General features: G+C 38.9%; 1 protein-coding gene and 1 non-coding gene across 2 annotated transcripts in view; both read right to left on the minus strand.

Annotated features, from left to right (window-relative positions):
• ccdc88b (coiled-coil and HOOK domain protein 88B) overlaps window positions 1-16,626 on the minus strand; it is an 84,295-nt gene that overhangs the window by 36,952 nt on the left and 30,717 nt on the right. Inside the window, exons 11-20 of the mRNA XM_087798455.1 lie at window positions 16,585-16,626; window positions 16,359-16,515; window positions 16,131-16,246; window positions 14,299-14,358; window positions 11,540-12,151; window positions 11,295-11,474; window positions 7,023-7,363; window positions 6,790-6,949; window positions 4,600-4,926; window positions 438-599 (exon numbers count right to left, since the gene is read on the minus strand). The exon at window positions 16,585-16,626 is cut by the window's right edge and continues 105 nt beyond it. Coding sequence (XP_087654581.1) covers window positions 438-599; window positions 4,600-4,926; window positions 6,790-6,949; window positions 7,023-7,363; window positions 11,295-11,474; window positions 11,540-12,151; window positions 14,299-14,358; window positions 16,131-16,246; window positions 16,359-16,515; window positions 16,585-16,626 — 2,157 coding nt within the window. The remainder of the gene's footprint in view (window positions 1-437; window positions 600-4,599; window positions 4,927-6,789; window positions 6,950-7,022; window positions 7,364-11,294; window positions 11,475-11,539; window positions 12,152-14,298; window positions 14,359-16,130; window positions 16,247-16,358; window positions 16,516-16,584) is intronic.
• On the minus strand, window positions 1,870-1,941 carry trnaw-cca (transfer RNA tryptophan (anticodon CCA)). The gene has a single exon. It is a non-coding gene; the product is annotated as a tRNA-Trp (tRNA).

The raw sequence follows: 16,626 nt of genomic DNA on the forward strand, positions 1-16,626 counted from the left end.
CTCAAAATGTACGTTTGGAAGTCATGAATAATGTGTCAAAGTGTTAATTATAGATCAAGTATCTAAAGTTTAGACCTGGAGGTGACGGCGAGAGGCGGTGCACGTGTCAGAAGAGTTCGTCTCCAGAATACATAATGCAGCGTTCAACGGATATTTTTGTCTCCCACGAAAAAGAGTGTGTGTGCACACAAAAAAGAAGCTATACTGCAGTTGCTAGGCAACCAGAAATTAATGCTTCAAGGGAATAAATTAGAAGACGTTAGAGTTAACATCAGTGTTGTGAATTTTTTTAACAATTGCTTTAATTATGATTAATCATCCCTCTGGGTGGAATTATGTCCGGGTTTTTTTTTTTTCATAATCCACTTTTATGAGCAAAAGGCTAAAAAGAAGAAGTTAATCCAGCAGGTGGAGACGGTCGGGGGGGTCGAGCTCACCTGGAGTTCGGTGTTGATCACCTGCAGGCGTGTGCACGAGTCCTGCAGGCTGAGGGAGTGACGGCGAAGAGCTTCCAGTTGCTGCTTCAGGTGCTCGCAGGCCTCTTGAGACGCAGCCAGCCGGGGCAGCAGAGCCTCGTAGGACGCCACGGCCACTTCATTCTGACACAAAGATTGCATTATTAAGATTAAAAGAGAATAATTAAAACAAGTATTGTTTCGAGATTGGCCTTTTTTTTTTCCGTAGCGCTCGTTCAAAACATCAATACGAGATAAACTAGGACCAGATCTGCATCTGACCTTTTCCCACGACGCTCGCGGTCAGAGCGAAGTTTTATATGACATTTGCTTCAATCTATAAATACGGACATTAAATTCATCTTCCATGGGATGACTCAGTTCGGCACGAGGCACAATGTAAAGGTTGGAATTAATCCCACAGTCCACATCTGCCGCTACATTTATTTCTTGAGGAAATCTTTACCATTACAACGCGTACGAAAGTGCTTGTTTAATTATGGACACGCAACGTTGCTTTTGCCCCCATGAATATTGATTAAATGGCTTTTATGATGGTTTGGAAAAATAATAAAAGAGCTAATGTTTCATTAGATTACATCTTTATCTCGGTAACATTAAGAGCGGAGCGGAAAGATCTGGCAAATATTGGATCTTTTTGGTTAAAATCCTTGTTTACTTGTACTAAATATGAAGTGCAGTTTAAATGTTAGCATTGAAATAAAACATCTAAGACAGGGGTATCAAACTCAATCATACCAAAATATCTTTTGGCTGTCAACATAATATGTATTTTTAACAGTGACCTCTCATAATGCTTTGCCGCCCAGCCAATCAAACCCAGCTGTCAATCATTTTTTGACGTAGCAGAAGACTTAGAATTTAATTTATTTAAAATTACTTTAGCGAACGATCAGCCGTCACCAAATAAAGCAGTGTGTAGAAAAAGGCATTACGGGAGTTCACTATTTTGTTGGCACCATAAGTAAGACGGGTGCTTTCAACGGTATTGTCTTTTAATTTTTGGATTTGGTTTGTTTTGGATTTTTGGTTTGAAACTAAATTATATTCGCTTTTGCCATCATTCATCAAAAATTTCAATTTTAAATCACCTCAATCATCGAGTTCACTGTTATTGGACGTCGCTGTTTGATGATATATATATATATATATAGTATATATATTTTGTCATCTCCTTTGCAACTTTTTAAGTATTTATTTATGATATATTGGCAAAACTCAATTCTACTAAGACATCCTCAAATGTACTGCAACAGCAAAATAAAGTTTTAAATATGTGCCTGAATTATTTTATTATATCATATTATATATTTACATTTTAGTTTCATTTATTTGAACAACAATACAATAGTTTTCGTCTTCTCTGAAGAGAGAAAAAAAAGAACATGTGTTCTGACCCTGACGTGATTTGAACACGCAACCTTCTGATCTGGAGTCAGACGCGCTACCGTTGCGCCACAGAGTCAGGTGGTCTGTATCTACTGATAACAACAACGCACTCAGCGAGCGCAGACCTCCACCAAGCATCTTATTTCAACATATCACTAAAACTCAGTCTTGATGTTGTCTATGTTGTCTCCAATGACATCATTACTTGAAAAACTTCATCACTCAAGTAGTGTCAACAAACATTTTGTCATCTTTGTATCAACCCTAAAACAATGACACATGTTCAGCACCGCCGCCAAAAAAACGTTGCACTACTGATTTGATTGTGTATCAATATTTACTGAGATACTTAATCATTTTTGTTTGTGTTCACGTATTAATAAAATTCTCCTCACAGGGCATCTGTTCGCTATGTATATATATATATTGAGTAAATTGTCCATAACAATAACTATAAACCTGATTTTTTATTCTTCGACTTAATCATTTCTGTATTTCTCTATCAAATGCTCACCAATTCAGTCCAACATAATTGTTACTGTTATTTTAAGTCTATGTATAATGTTCACCTCTATAAACTATGTTCCTTATCTTATCTTAAACACTGTAATTCTAGATCTTTCTATATGACATGAACATGAATCTACTTTGATTTATACTAACATAACCAATAGCTAACCAACAGCCAAGCATTTACACGACTATCGTGTTTTATTGTTTAACCAAATATATAACATTTGAAGCATTTGAAGTAATATACTTTTACAAGAAAGCATCGACATGTACTTTGTCATTTTCCTACCATTGTCTCCTCCTAAAAAACGAAATCTATGAGAAATAACGTTTGTGAATAGGTCTTCATCATGTGAGGAAAACATTAAAATAACACGACTAAAACATTTACATTCGAAGGCACAACATTATTTAATATAGTCTAAAAAAAATAAAAATAAATATGCTTCACTATATCTGGCTAACGCAGGCGAATGTGGTGCGTTCAATAATGTAGGAAGATTTGTGTGGCTTCAATAGTGTGGGACAAAAGGAAATTATGAAAAATTTGCTTAATGAAAATCAACTAAATAAACAAATTGACAAGAGAAATGTTGTGTTTGTTTTTTTTAGATGAAATGCTAATTTAATTATTGAGTATATTTGGTCAAAAACTACTTAATTATCTGTAAAAACGTTATCATGCTGGGTTTGACTAAAAAGCAATTAAACCAAAAAAACACAATTTATAGCCTTCAAAATCGTAAGAGAAAGAGTGTGAGGCGTTCGTTAACAAAGGAACGATTTGAAAAAACAAACTAGATAAACAAATGAACAACAGAAAGTGTGTGTTTTTCCACCTGAAATGGAAATTCTATTATTGAGTCGTCTTCAAGGTAATAATAAATGTGGACAAAACTGAAACTCTGGTTATTGCTCCTGATGATAAGGTTCCAGGGTTGAGTCAGTACTTGGGTGACTAAGGTCAGTCAGTCAAACTGAGCCTGAGAGACCTGGGTGTTGTATTTGACAAAGACATGTCTCTAGTTCAACACTGCAGAAAACTGACCACACGATCTGGAGCTTGTAATCCATGTCTTTGTTTCTTCTCGTCTGGACTATTGTCAGTTTATTTTGGTGTCTAAACAAGAAGGATCTGTCTCGCCTGCAGTTGATACAAAACTCTGCAGCGAGAATTCTGGCCCGCTCTAGTAGAAGAACTCACATTTCTCTGATCCTTAAATCTCTTCACTGGCTGCCATTTTCTTTCCGGATCAATTTCAAAATTCTGGTTCTTACTTTCAGATCTATTCATGGTCAGACCTTCCATCAGTGATCTGATCCAGCCGTACACCCCAGCTCGGGCTCTGAGGTCTGTGGATCAGAATCTACTGATGGTTCCTGAACACGCTTCCGGACCAGAGGAGAGAAATCCTTCCAGACTGTTGCTCCTAAGCTTTGGAACAATCTCTGTGTTTGATGATCTACTGACTCCTTCAAGAAACATCTGAAGACACTTTTATTTGTGCTTTTCCCTGTTTTTCTGGAACTCCTGTGTTTGTCTTATGTGTCTCGGCCTTTTGAAGTATATTAACTGTGTATTGTTTTTGATTGTTAAAGTGCTTTGTGACCCTGGCCTAGAAACATCTTTACAAATAACCAATACTTACTTATTTACTTACTTACTTAATACAATAACTAAAGAATCTGTAAAAACAAGTTATCATTCTAGGTTTAATCTCTAAATTATCCAGAATTTATATGCGAAACGCTGCAGCTGGTGGCATTTTTTTCACCAGAACTTGTTCGCACAAGACACACAGACAAATCCTCCAAAATATTTGTGGATCCAGATGGTAATCCAGACATATTCCTTCCAAAAAAATGCATTTATTTTGTGTGTTTTCTTTCTATCACCTCACCAGGCGGGAACCTGGTGGTTTTCATTTCCCTTCAAGTTATTCATTGGTTTTGTGTTTCCGAGTGTGTTGCGGTAGGAAATAAAGCGCGAGAGCAGGTGAGGAATGTGACATTATAAAACTGATGAGCGGAGATAAATCTGTAGTTCTGGAGATAAAACAGTCATGAGCCGGCGGAGGCGGACGAGCTCACAGTCGTCAAGCAATCCCTCCAAGCTAGAATCCCGCACGTCGTAAAGATCACCACACTCAAGGAGAACACAGGCGTCTCCTAAATTAAATCTAAAGGTCTAACTGCTCAAGAAGAAGCCAACGTTACCAACCTCCTTCTCCAGCTCCGCCAGGCGCCTCTCGGCGGCGGCGCCGGGATCACCGGCAGCTGAGGGATCTTGAACTTTGTCTTCTCGGCACGGCGAATCAGCAGGTGACGCCTCCGTGCAAATATCTGCTTTATTTAAGCAGTCAGAGGTTGATTTTAACAAGCTTCCACCGTCGAGGCTCCCGTGGAGACGCTCCGCTCTCTGCTGCTCCGACTGCCGGAGAGAGTCTGTCGCCTCCTTCAGCTCGGCGTCGGCTTCTCCTAGCTTCTGACCCAGATGTTCCACTCGAGTCGACAGGCGTCGAGAACGGGCCCTTTCGGCGGATAAGTCCTGATAAAAAAGAGCAGAGAGACGTAATAAATCACGGGTTGTCGGGTTTGATCGAGAGCCGTCACGACTCCAAGACGGGAAAGAATAAATTGACAGAAGATGTGACTTCCAGACTGAACGGTGGGAGGTTTGGCACAGAGCGGAGGATGATTTACAATCTCATCATTTTCTTTAATTCAGGGGAGTTAAAATTAATCGCAGGAGGTCGCGGGCCGAATGAAATGTAGATGAACCAACAGGAAGTGTGATTGTCGTTACGGTCGTTTATTGCTGAAAGCCTGAAGCATTAAAAAAAAAGTCGTAACCATTTTCTTTACCACTTATAGATACTGATATTAGATTTACAACATTTACTTAACAAAAATGTAAGAAAACTCAACATTGCATATGAGGTACCTTCCCTCTCAGTTACAGAGGCCCTGAAGAGCTCCCATGCTTTGCCGCCCAGTCAACAAATGCCAGCTGTAGATACGGATATGGAATTGAATTTCAGTATTGTAGCGACCAATCACTCATTTTTTGGGGGTTTAAATGCCTTAATTATCTTCGTTTTTGTCATCATTCCATAAAATGTCCTTATTTAAAACATCAAGTTTACTCTTATTGGACGTCTCTGTGTAATTGTTGACATCCATGGTTTGTTCCTTATCTTAGATCATGTTTTATCAGTCACCATATCAACACGACTCGTAATCTACTTCTGGTCAAACAATTTGTCGGCCACATGAAATTAGTTTGACACGTTGTCATGCTACTGTACCAGGAAATATACTATGGAAGTACTACTATAATACTATACTAATACTATATAGTAGTTTAACATTTATAAAGAATATTTTGTATTCACCAGAAAAATACCAGATGATCAGAAGGACTATCAGGTCAATTCATCAAGTACTGAGCTGTGTCTCAAATCGCATACTTGTGTACTTAAACTTAGTATTTTTAGTGCATAAGTGCGTCTCAACTGTTAGTATGCCAAATCTAGTGCACCATGCACACGAAATTGACACTAAAAAGCCCAAAAAACTGAGTAAGGATCGATGGACACTTTCTACCCTAAACGACGGCCATCTTAGTGACGTTGACGCTCAAATGGAGGCGTCAAGAGAAAACGTTGAGAGCGACACACGGTTAATATTTCATCTTTATATCGAGGTTTTTCATGTCATATTTTTGCACTAGTACATTTAGTTTCTCATATTTCTTGATCCAAGCAAAAACGTGCTGCCAGCAGGTGGCGATAGTGTTCCTACAGCTGGTTGAAATCATCATTAAATAGAAGTAGAAGAAGAAGCTGTCGCCTCATTTCCTGTTAGTGCGTAGTTAGTGTTTGGTTTGAGACATACTATCTGTGGAGGATTAGTTACTAGTTAGTACATACACTATCCTGATACTATACTACTATATGTGATTTGAGACAAAGCTCTGGTCTAGTGGCACAATTATGAAAACATTTGTATATTGAATTAAAAAGGTTACAAATTAAAATATATATATTGAATTTGGAAAATGTGTTTTTGAAATTATTGGAAGTAGAATATCAAACTGTGAATAATACGTTTGAAAATATTAATTTTTCAAGTTCAATGATACAATAAAAACCATGTTAACCTTTGGTTACAGAACTTTTTTTTATTATTATTAATTATTCATTAATTATTATTATAATTAAAAAATATTTAAATAAAACAATTCAATGTTTGTAATTTGTAAAATGTGATTCAATATTATATTTTTTATCATCAATAAAAAAACGAGTATATTTATCCAACATAAATCTTAAAATCCCAGTAATATCACAAGATAACGGCACATTTATTTATCACCCGCATCAACACTTATAAACCTGGAGACACACACCTCGGCGAGAGCGTTGATCTCGGCCTGTGCGTCTACGAGCTGCTGCTCCAGCTGCTGTTTCTTCTCCTCCACGACCGCCGCTTGAGAAACCATCTCCTCCTGCAGGTCCTGCAGACGCCCGCAGACCTCCTTGGACTCGGACAGTTGCTGGTTCACACATCTGGACGGGTCAGAAGCAGTTCGACGTTAAGAGCAGCTCCTCATGATGGAGGTTAAGCTGAGTTTCGACGCACCTGTGCTCGGAGTCCAGCAGCCGGGCTCTCTGGTTGCTGTTCTCCAGAGCCGAGGCGGTGCTCTCCAGCTGCTGCCTCAGCCGGGCGGCCTCCCGGTCTCGCTGCCTGCCCTCCTTCCTCTGGACGTCCAGCTCCGCCTGACACGTGTCCTTCTCCTGCTCCAGGCGCGAGGCCTCCAGGAGAGCCTGGTCTCGAGCCCGGGCCAGAGACTGGGCCTCGGCCGTGGCTTCTCGAAGCTCCGACTCCAGCGCTTCCTCGCGGCGACACGACGTCTCCAGGCTGCGAGCCTGACGCTCCGTCTCGGCCTTGAGAGCCTGGATGGTCAGATCCAGCTGCTCGCTCTGGAGGAGCCAGAAGAAAGACTCAGCATTGAATGACATCAGACAGAATATTGATTTTACTTTTATTTATTCATTTTTTACTAAATTATTTCATTTAATAGTTTCTACATTGAAATGTTCAATAATTATAGAATTTTAAAAATCGAATATTTTCCTTTTTTTTAACAGAATGAAGTTTGATATATATATAATTCCAATAATTCAAAAAAACATTATCTAAATACAGTATTTAAATACCAAAAATCAAAATACAATATTTCCTGATGTCGCATGTAGAGGGTCATTTAACTTCTGCTCAACTTGTACTTCATACTGATATAACTTGTACTTCAACTTTGTACTTCATACTGATGTAACTTGTACTTCAAATTGTGCTTCAAACTGATATAACTTGTACTTCAAATTGTACTTCATACTGATATAATTTGTACTTCAACTTTGTACTTCATACTGATATAACTTGTACTTCAACTTTGTACTTCATACTGATACTGATACTTCTACTTCAACTTTGTACTTCATACTGATATAACTTGTACTTCAACTTTTTACTTTAAACTGATATAAGTTGTACTTCAAATTGTACTTCATACTGGTATAACTTGTACTTCAAATTGTACTTCATACTAATATAACTTGTACTTCAAATTGTACTTCATACTGATACTGATACTTGTACTTCAACTGTGTACTTCATACTGATACTGATACTTGTACTTCAACTTTGTACCTTATACTGATATAACTTGTACTTCAACTTTGTACTTCATACTGATATAACTTGTACTTCAAATTGTACTTCATACTAATATAACTTGTACTTCAAATTGTACTTCATACTGATACTGATACTTGTACTTCAACTGTGTACTTCATACTGATACTGATACTTGTACTTCAACTTTGTACTTCATACTGATATAACTTGTACTTCAACTTTGTACTTCATACTGATATAACCTTTACTTCAAATTGTACTTCATACTGATATAACTTAAGAATACCATAAGAATATGATATTATTCTTAGTTTATTTATTTGAAGCAAATGATTAGTGGCAATGAATATTAATGATAGTTATGAATCATTTACTACAAAAATAAATACATCTTAAATCTACACGATGTCTTAAGAAAACGTATCAGCTGACGAGTGACTATTGTCCGACCAGCGCAGCCACACATCTGGCAGCTCCTGCTGTAGCTTCAGCCGATTACACCTGATTAGTCAATAATTAGTGGCATTTGCATACAAAGTGCATCCAACGACTTAGCTCAGAGTAATTACCTTAAATGAAACCAAGGTGTCCTCCATCATAATCTACCGTCCTGCAGCTCCAGCAGATGCAGACCAAACACACCCCGACTCCGTGAGCCCCAACAAGAGCTGAATATGGAACTAAAGCTGGAAATAATGTTGTTCTTTTTCCGATACTTTCCCACCATCATAACAAGTATTTTGTTTTTGGAGTATTTTTTAACAAAACTCCAAAATATAGTAAAAAAAAATCTGCAAAGTAATCACCATTTTTAATTTATGGAACAATATTTATTTAAACACATTGCATACTAGGTGCCATCCTCTCTCAACAACCTTCTCAGTAACGCTGAACCTGAACAGCTCTCTTGGTGCTTTGCCGCCCAGCCAACCCATCGCAACATACGTATAATTAATGACCTTGACAGCACGTACTACGAGTGACGGGCGGCTGAAGCTTCATGAAACAGTGTCATGTTGTTTAGAGGTCAGTAGGTGGCGCCATCAGTTTAAAAATGATGTTTCATTAGAACAGTTGTTCAAAACAGAGGGAAATAGCGCAGAGAACGCCATCTAGTGGACTCTGAAAATAATGACAGTGTTTCATGAAGCTTCATCAAACCATCACTACTTACTAACACTTTTCCTCTCCATCTCCACTTGACTTGAAGTGCCCTTTTCAACTCTTTTCTCGCCCTGATTCCTATCCCTCACTTTCCTTCTCTTTCCACCCACTCAGTCTGGTTCTACTCAAGTTTTCTGTACTTCATACTGATATAACTTTGTACTGCATACTGATATAACTTGTACTTCAAATTGTACTTCATACTGATATAACTTCTACTTCAAATTGTACTTCATACTGATATAACTTCTACTTCAACTTTGTACTTCATACTGATATAACTTGTACTTCAACTTTGTACTTCATACTGATATAACTTGTACTTCAACTTTGTACTTCATACTGATATGTGTACTTCAACTTTGTACTTCATACTGATATAACTTGTACTTCAACTTTGTACTTCATACTGATACTTGTACTTCAACTTTGTACTTCATACTGATATAACGTGTACTTCAATGTTGTACTTGATACTGAATAATGTGTACTTCAACTTTGTACTTCATACAGATATACTTGTACTTCAACTTTGTACTTCATACTGATACTTGTACTTCATATTTGTACTTGATACTGATATAACGTGTACTTCAATGTTGTACTTGATACTGATATAACGTGTACTTCAACTTTGTACTTCATACTGATATAACTTGTACTTCAAATTGTACTTCATACTGATATAACGTGTACTTCAACTTTGTACTTCATACTGATATAACTTGTACTTCAACTTTGCACTTCATACTGATATAACTTGTACTTCAAATTGTACTTCATACTGATACTGATACTTGTACTTCAAATTGTACTTCATACTGATACTGATACTTGTACTTCAACTGTGTACTTCATACTCCAACCCATCACAACATAGACATATAATTTATGACCTTGACAGCACGTACTACTAGTGACGGGCGGCTGAAGCTTCATGAAACAGTGTCATGTTGTTTAGAGGTCAGTAGGTGGCGCCATCAGTTTAAAAATGATGTTTCATTAGAACAGTTGTTCAAAACAGAGGGAAATAGCGCAGAGAACGCCATCTAGTGGACTCTGAAAATAATGACAGTGTTTCATGAAGCTTCATCAAACCATCACTACTTACTCACACTTTTCCTCTCCATCTCCACTTGACTTGAAGTGCCCTTTTCAACTCTTTTCTCGCCCTGATTCCTATCCCTCACTTCCCTTCTCTTTCTACCCACTCAGTCTGGTTCTACTCAAGTTTTCTGTACTTCATACTGATATAACTTTCTACTTCAACTTTGTACTTCATACTGATATAACTTGTACTTCAACTTTGTACTTCATACTGATATAACTTGTACTTCAACTTTGTACTTCATACTGATACTTGTACTTCAACTTTGTACTTCATACTGATATAACTTGTACTTCAACTTTGTACTTCATACTGATATAACTTGTACTTCAACTTTGTACTTCATACTGATATAACGTGTACTTCAATGTTGTACTTCATACTGATATAACGTGTACTTCAATGTTGTACTTGATACTGAATAACGTGTACTTCAACTTTGTACTTCATACAGATATTACTTGTACTTCAACTTTGTACTTCATACTGATACTTGTACTTCATATTTGTACTTCATACTGATATAACGTGTACTTCAATGTTGTACTTCATACTGATATAACTTGTACTTCAAATTGTACTTCATACTGATATAACGTGTACTTCAACTTTGTACTTCATGCTGATATAACTTGTACTTCAACTTTGCACTTCACACTGATATAACTTGTACTTCAAATTGTACTTCATACTGATATAACTTGTACCTCAAATTGTACTTCATACTGATACTGGTACTTGTACTTCAACTGTGTACTTCATACTCATACTGATGGTACACTCTGGTTACCACTCAAGTTTTCTACCTGTTTCAGAAGAAGTTTTTCCTCACCGCTTTTACTGCAATCTGTTTCTCTTTTGTCTTATTTAGTATTTACTGTCAAGTCGAGACGTCTTTGAAGGATTTGACAGTTTTGAATCGACTTAAATCCGTGTCCAACCTTGCGTTGTGTCGAGCGAAGAGCGTCCACCGAGCCCCGGAGGGTGTCTCGCTCTCTCTCCAGCCCTGCTCGCTCGCCCTCCAGCGTGGCGATGACCGTGGTCTGGATCCTGTGAAGCTCCTCTTGGCTGCGCAGGCGACAGAGTTCCTCCTCCATCCCCAGACCTTCCGACTGCAGGACCTGCAGGAAAGACAAAAAGAACGTTGGTTTTTTGTAGCTTGAAGGAAGGATCCACCAGAACATGCCTCGATCTGCCTTCGGGCCTCGGCGAGACCCTCCGCTGTCCTCCTCAGGTGCTGGACCTCCGTCTGCAGCAGGACCAGCTTCTGCTCGGCCTCCCAGGTCCTCTTGCTCTGCTCCGCCAGCTTGAAGCGCAGATCCTGGGCCACCAGCGACTGTCGATCCGCCTCCTCCTCCGCCTTCTGGAGCTGAAGAGCGACTTGACCTCCATCTGATACTCGTTTGGTACTTTCTGTCTGCTTTTCTAGAAGGTCTGCCACTTCCTGCTCTCTTTCCTTATCTTTCCGCCCTCCTTCGGCCTCCCCTCTTCTCTTGGACTTGATGTCACACCTCTCTTCTTTCCAACCCCTCACGTGGAGTCTCTCCTCCCCGACCCCGGACTCTCTGAGCGAGCCCACGACTTCTTCCCTCCCTTCTCTCCGATCCGCTTTCCTGGCGGTTCCTTCGCCTTCTTCTCTGCAGGATCCGGACCCCGGGGGGCCGCCTTCCCCAATCGGCGCCTCCACTTCTTCGATTACTCTCTCGTCCACCTCTTTCTCTTCGGGGTTTTGCAGTTTAGCGACCAGCTGTGTCAGACGCTCCTTCAAGGTGGCGTTTTCGTTCTTCAAGTTTTCCAACTGAAATGAACCAGACGAAAATAAAAAGGTAACACAAAAGGGTCTCTCTGCACCCAGGGTCACTGACAGACCATAATAGGAGAGGAAGGTGCTCTCAACTGTAAAATAAACGACATCTGATTCTTTTTTTTTTAACCGTAGCAAAAAAAGAATGTTACCCATCATGCATTTCGAAACAAAGACAATCAAAATAACTATTAAATAACGATTGTCTGAAGGATTTTGTCCAATAATGTAAAACTAGCATTTTTTTGGTCTTCATAACAATTGAATAAGATTATGTGCAAAAATCACGGCTGGAGTCTGTGAGTGTTTAACGTGTTTTTTTGCTTTTATTTTACATCTTTTGATTGTATTTTACAATCCGGTCGAGATAGATTTTATTTCAAAAAGTCAATTTCACCCAAAAATCTAATGTCTGTCAGGAAAAAAGACGTCTTACTTCGAAGAATTATCAGAATATTGAACTTTTATGTTTGTCTTGATATATCATGTGAAATATTAAAATACCTGAACAAATATAAACTCCCTGAGCTGTTAAATAAATGACTTTGTTTTTGAGATTCTTTCCCGGTTTTTCAACAACATGTCAAAATAAGTGAGTGTCTCGGGAACGAAGAAGAGAAAAGGAGTGAAAAACACAATTAAGTGAAATTGATGGATATATTTATAAATAAACAATATACATATGAATCTGTCATCCATCCATCATTTCATTATTTTATCTATCTGTCTGTCTGTCTGTCTGTCTGTCTGTCTGTCTGTCTGTCTGTCTGTCTGTCATCCATCCATCCATCCATCCATCCATCCATCCATCCATCCATCCATCCATCCATCATCCATCCATCCATCATCCATCCATCCATCATCCATCCATCCATCCATCCACCCATCCATCCATCCATCCATCCATCCATCCATCCATCCATCCATCCATCCATCCATCCATCCATCCATCCATCCATCCATCCATCCATCCATCCATCCATCCATCCATCCATCCATCCATCCATCCATACATTCATTCATCCATCCAACCATCCATTAATCCATCAATCATCCCTCATCCATCATCCATCCATCCATCCATCCATCATCCCTCATCCATCATCCATCCATCCATCCATCCATCCATCCATCCATCCATCCATCCATCCATCCATCCATCCATCCATCCATCCATCCATCCATCCATCCATCCATCCATCCATCCATCCATCCATCCATCCATCCATCCATCCATCCATCCATCCATCCATCCATCCATCCATCCATCCATCCATCCATCCATCCATCCATCCATCCGTCCATCTATCCATCCATCCGTCCATCTATCCATCCATCCATCCATCTATCTATCAATCTAAGATGATGGATTTTTTTTGAGCATTTGGGGAGTCTTTAACCCTTGCCTTATCTTAGGGTCAATGTGACCCGAAGAACGACCTCCCCGGGTTTTAATAGATAAATATGGCAGTGGTGGAGGCCGTTCATCTTGACCCAGAGACAACAAAAGGGATACCACAAACACATTTGTTTTCGGGCCTTCGGGTCAACTTGACCCTGAGATAACGCAAGGGTTAAGAAATTAAGACACACACTTACTGCCAGATTAAGGTTTTTATAAATAAAGATATCTATTTTTTTCTTATATTTCGTGCAGTGATTTTTACGCAACCAGGGTTTTTTTTTTTGCTGTTTTTGGTTCGTAGGAGGAAAGAAATTCCTGAACTCAATCCGAAGGCACCTCTTAAGTTTTTGATTTAGGAATGAACTGGGACGTGAGGGAGGGACGAGATAAAACCTTGCATGAGGCAGATGAATGTAAAGGAGCCGGTCATGCTTAAATAAAGCGTCAATCATCATGAAAACAGAGAAGAAAAACTGTAACCTTCACGCCTTCACACCGATAACCACGTAGATGTATGAGACGTCAACTTAAAACCATTTTTCCTCATATTTTTCAAGCACTTTCCAAGCTGAAGTCGTGGAAACAGACGAGTCTCATCAAAGGATGACAACAACTCGGGGCTCCATAATAACTGTAACCCACTGTTGCTGCTTGCATCATTTAACCTTGTGTCTTTTTAAAGAAGCGTCTCGTCGCCCACTAAACTTCCTCCTGTGAACTTTTTCTCTTCGCTCACCTCGCTCGCCGAGTTCAGATGCTCCGTCTCCGGGGAGGCGCTTGCATCAGGCGAATCCACCTGCAGCGAGAGAAGACGAGAGTTAACTCCTTCGGCTTCTGCGTCTCCCTTCGGTTTCGTCAACACTTAAATCACACGTTTAAGGATTTGCTTTCGATGCGGCGGCCATTTTGACATGTTATCTAGCCTTAAACAACTTCTATGTAAGAGATCATTGAGAAAGGAACGTGTTTCAGGAAGAAATATTTTCAATGCTGATGAAATGTGGTGAAAAAAAGGAGGATGAGGCGGGAAAAGGTTAATCATATGCATATAGTTAGTTCGGTAAGTGAGCTCTGCTCGTTTATTTATCATCTGAAATGATGTGCAAAAATTTAAATATATTGGTAAGTAATGTGAGGAAAGATATAAAAAAAAAAAGAAAATACAATTATAAGACATAACCATGCGTTAAAAAGGACATATTTGTGTAGTACTGTCGAGTACTTGACTCTGGTGTTGTGATAGTGTAGTAACAAGTATATATGTGTAGTATTGTCGAGTACTTGACTCTGGTGTTGTGATAGTGTAGTAACAAGTATATATGTGTAGTATTGTCGAGTACTTGACTCTGTGGTTGTGATAGTGTAGTAACAAGTATATATGTGTAGTATTGTCGAGTCCTTGACTCTGGTGTTGTGATAGTGTAGTAACAAGGATAGATGTGTAGTATTGTCCATTACTTGACTCTGGTGTTGTGATAGTGGAATAACAAGTATATATGTGTAGTATTGTCCAGTACTTGACTCTGGTGTTGTGATAGTGTAGTAACAAGGATATATGTGTAGTATTGTCGAGTCCTTGACTCTGGTGTTGTGATAGTGTAGTAACAAGTATATATGTGTAGTATTGTCCAGTACTTGACTCTGGTGTTGTTATAGTGGAATAACAAGTATATATGTGTAGTATTGTCCAGTACTTGACTCTGGTGTTGTGATAGTGTAGTAACAAGGATAGATGTGTAGTATTGTCCATTACTTGACTCTGGTGTTGTGATAGTGTAGTAACAAGGATATATGTGTAGTATTGTCGAGTACTTGACTCTGGTGTTGTGATAGTGGAATAAAAAGTATATATGTGTAGTATTGTTGAGTACTTGACTATGGTGTTGTAGTATTTACAGACCACATGACTCTTGATGAGGTCGTAACTGCTTTCATTTGTTTTCAAACCAAAATATGTCCAAACATCAGCCATCTAGTGGCTGGAAGTTTAATTACGACACAAAAATGGACAAACGCTGTGAATATTTAAATCTAATTAATTTACCTTATACTCACTTTATTGAAATACAAACCATTAAATAACCATTTAAAACGATGTGTACACCACTGTGTTTGTTTAAGGTGTCACATTTTTTAAAGACATAAAACAACAGACTTGAATATTCTAAATAATTTACTAGTACAAGCAAAATTATTGTAAAAGAAATTACAACTCTTAAATAAGTAAGGAAAATATAGTTATCAGCGGGTTTAGATTAAAATATACAGTATATTTCTATCTAGTGTATATGAATGGCAAAAAAATATACGTCATATTTTTATGATTTTTGTTTTTATTATTTTGGAGTTGTTATATAATAATAATTAAAGCAATAATAATACTGTTAGAAGTCGGTGTGGTAAATACAACATCTGATTTTTTTAATTAAAAAATGAAATAAGATAAACAAGAGTCATTTGAAATCATATTCTGAATTACTTTTTTAATTATCATAATTGTTTAGCTATCGCACTGAAATAAGACCTTTAATGAGATGCTGATAAAAGATTTTCTTTTCCAACCCTGACCTCCTGCTGGTCCTGCAGCTCCTCCAAACGTCTCCTCAGCTCGGCGTTCTCCTGCTCTGCTCCCAGCAGCCTCAGCGTGGAAGCCTCGCTCACCTCCACGCTCAGCGGCTTTTGATCTACGACAACGAATGAACTTTTACAAGGATGAACGACAGAACCGATCACAAGTTTTCTCTCTTATCGGTTAATCAAAGTGTCCTAAACGAAGAGGCTCGTCGAGGCTCTGACCAATCAAATCTCTCAGCTCGTCGTCAGACTCCGCCTCCGACAGGAAGAGCCGGGCTCCGCCGGGATGGCGAGCTCTGCTGCTTCGCCTCAGGTCGGCCTCCAGGCTGATGTTCATCTCCAGCAGCTCGTCGACACGCTGCCTCTCCGTGTCACGCTCCTGCACGGCGACGGAAAAAAAACTCGCTCATTTCGAAACCAACGACGTCGTGGAAGAAGTTTTACTCACGGCGTCTACGTCCATGATCCTCTGGCGCAGCAGGAGATTGTC

This window comes from Callionymus lyra, chromosome 9 (genome assembly GCF_982586985.1).
Source record: "Callionymus lyra chromosome 9, fCalLyr1.hap1.1, whole genome shotgun sequence".
NCBI lineage: Eukaryota > Metazoa > Chordata > Actinopteri > Syngnathiformes > Callionymidae > Callionymus > Callionymus lyra.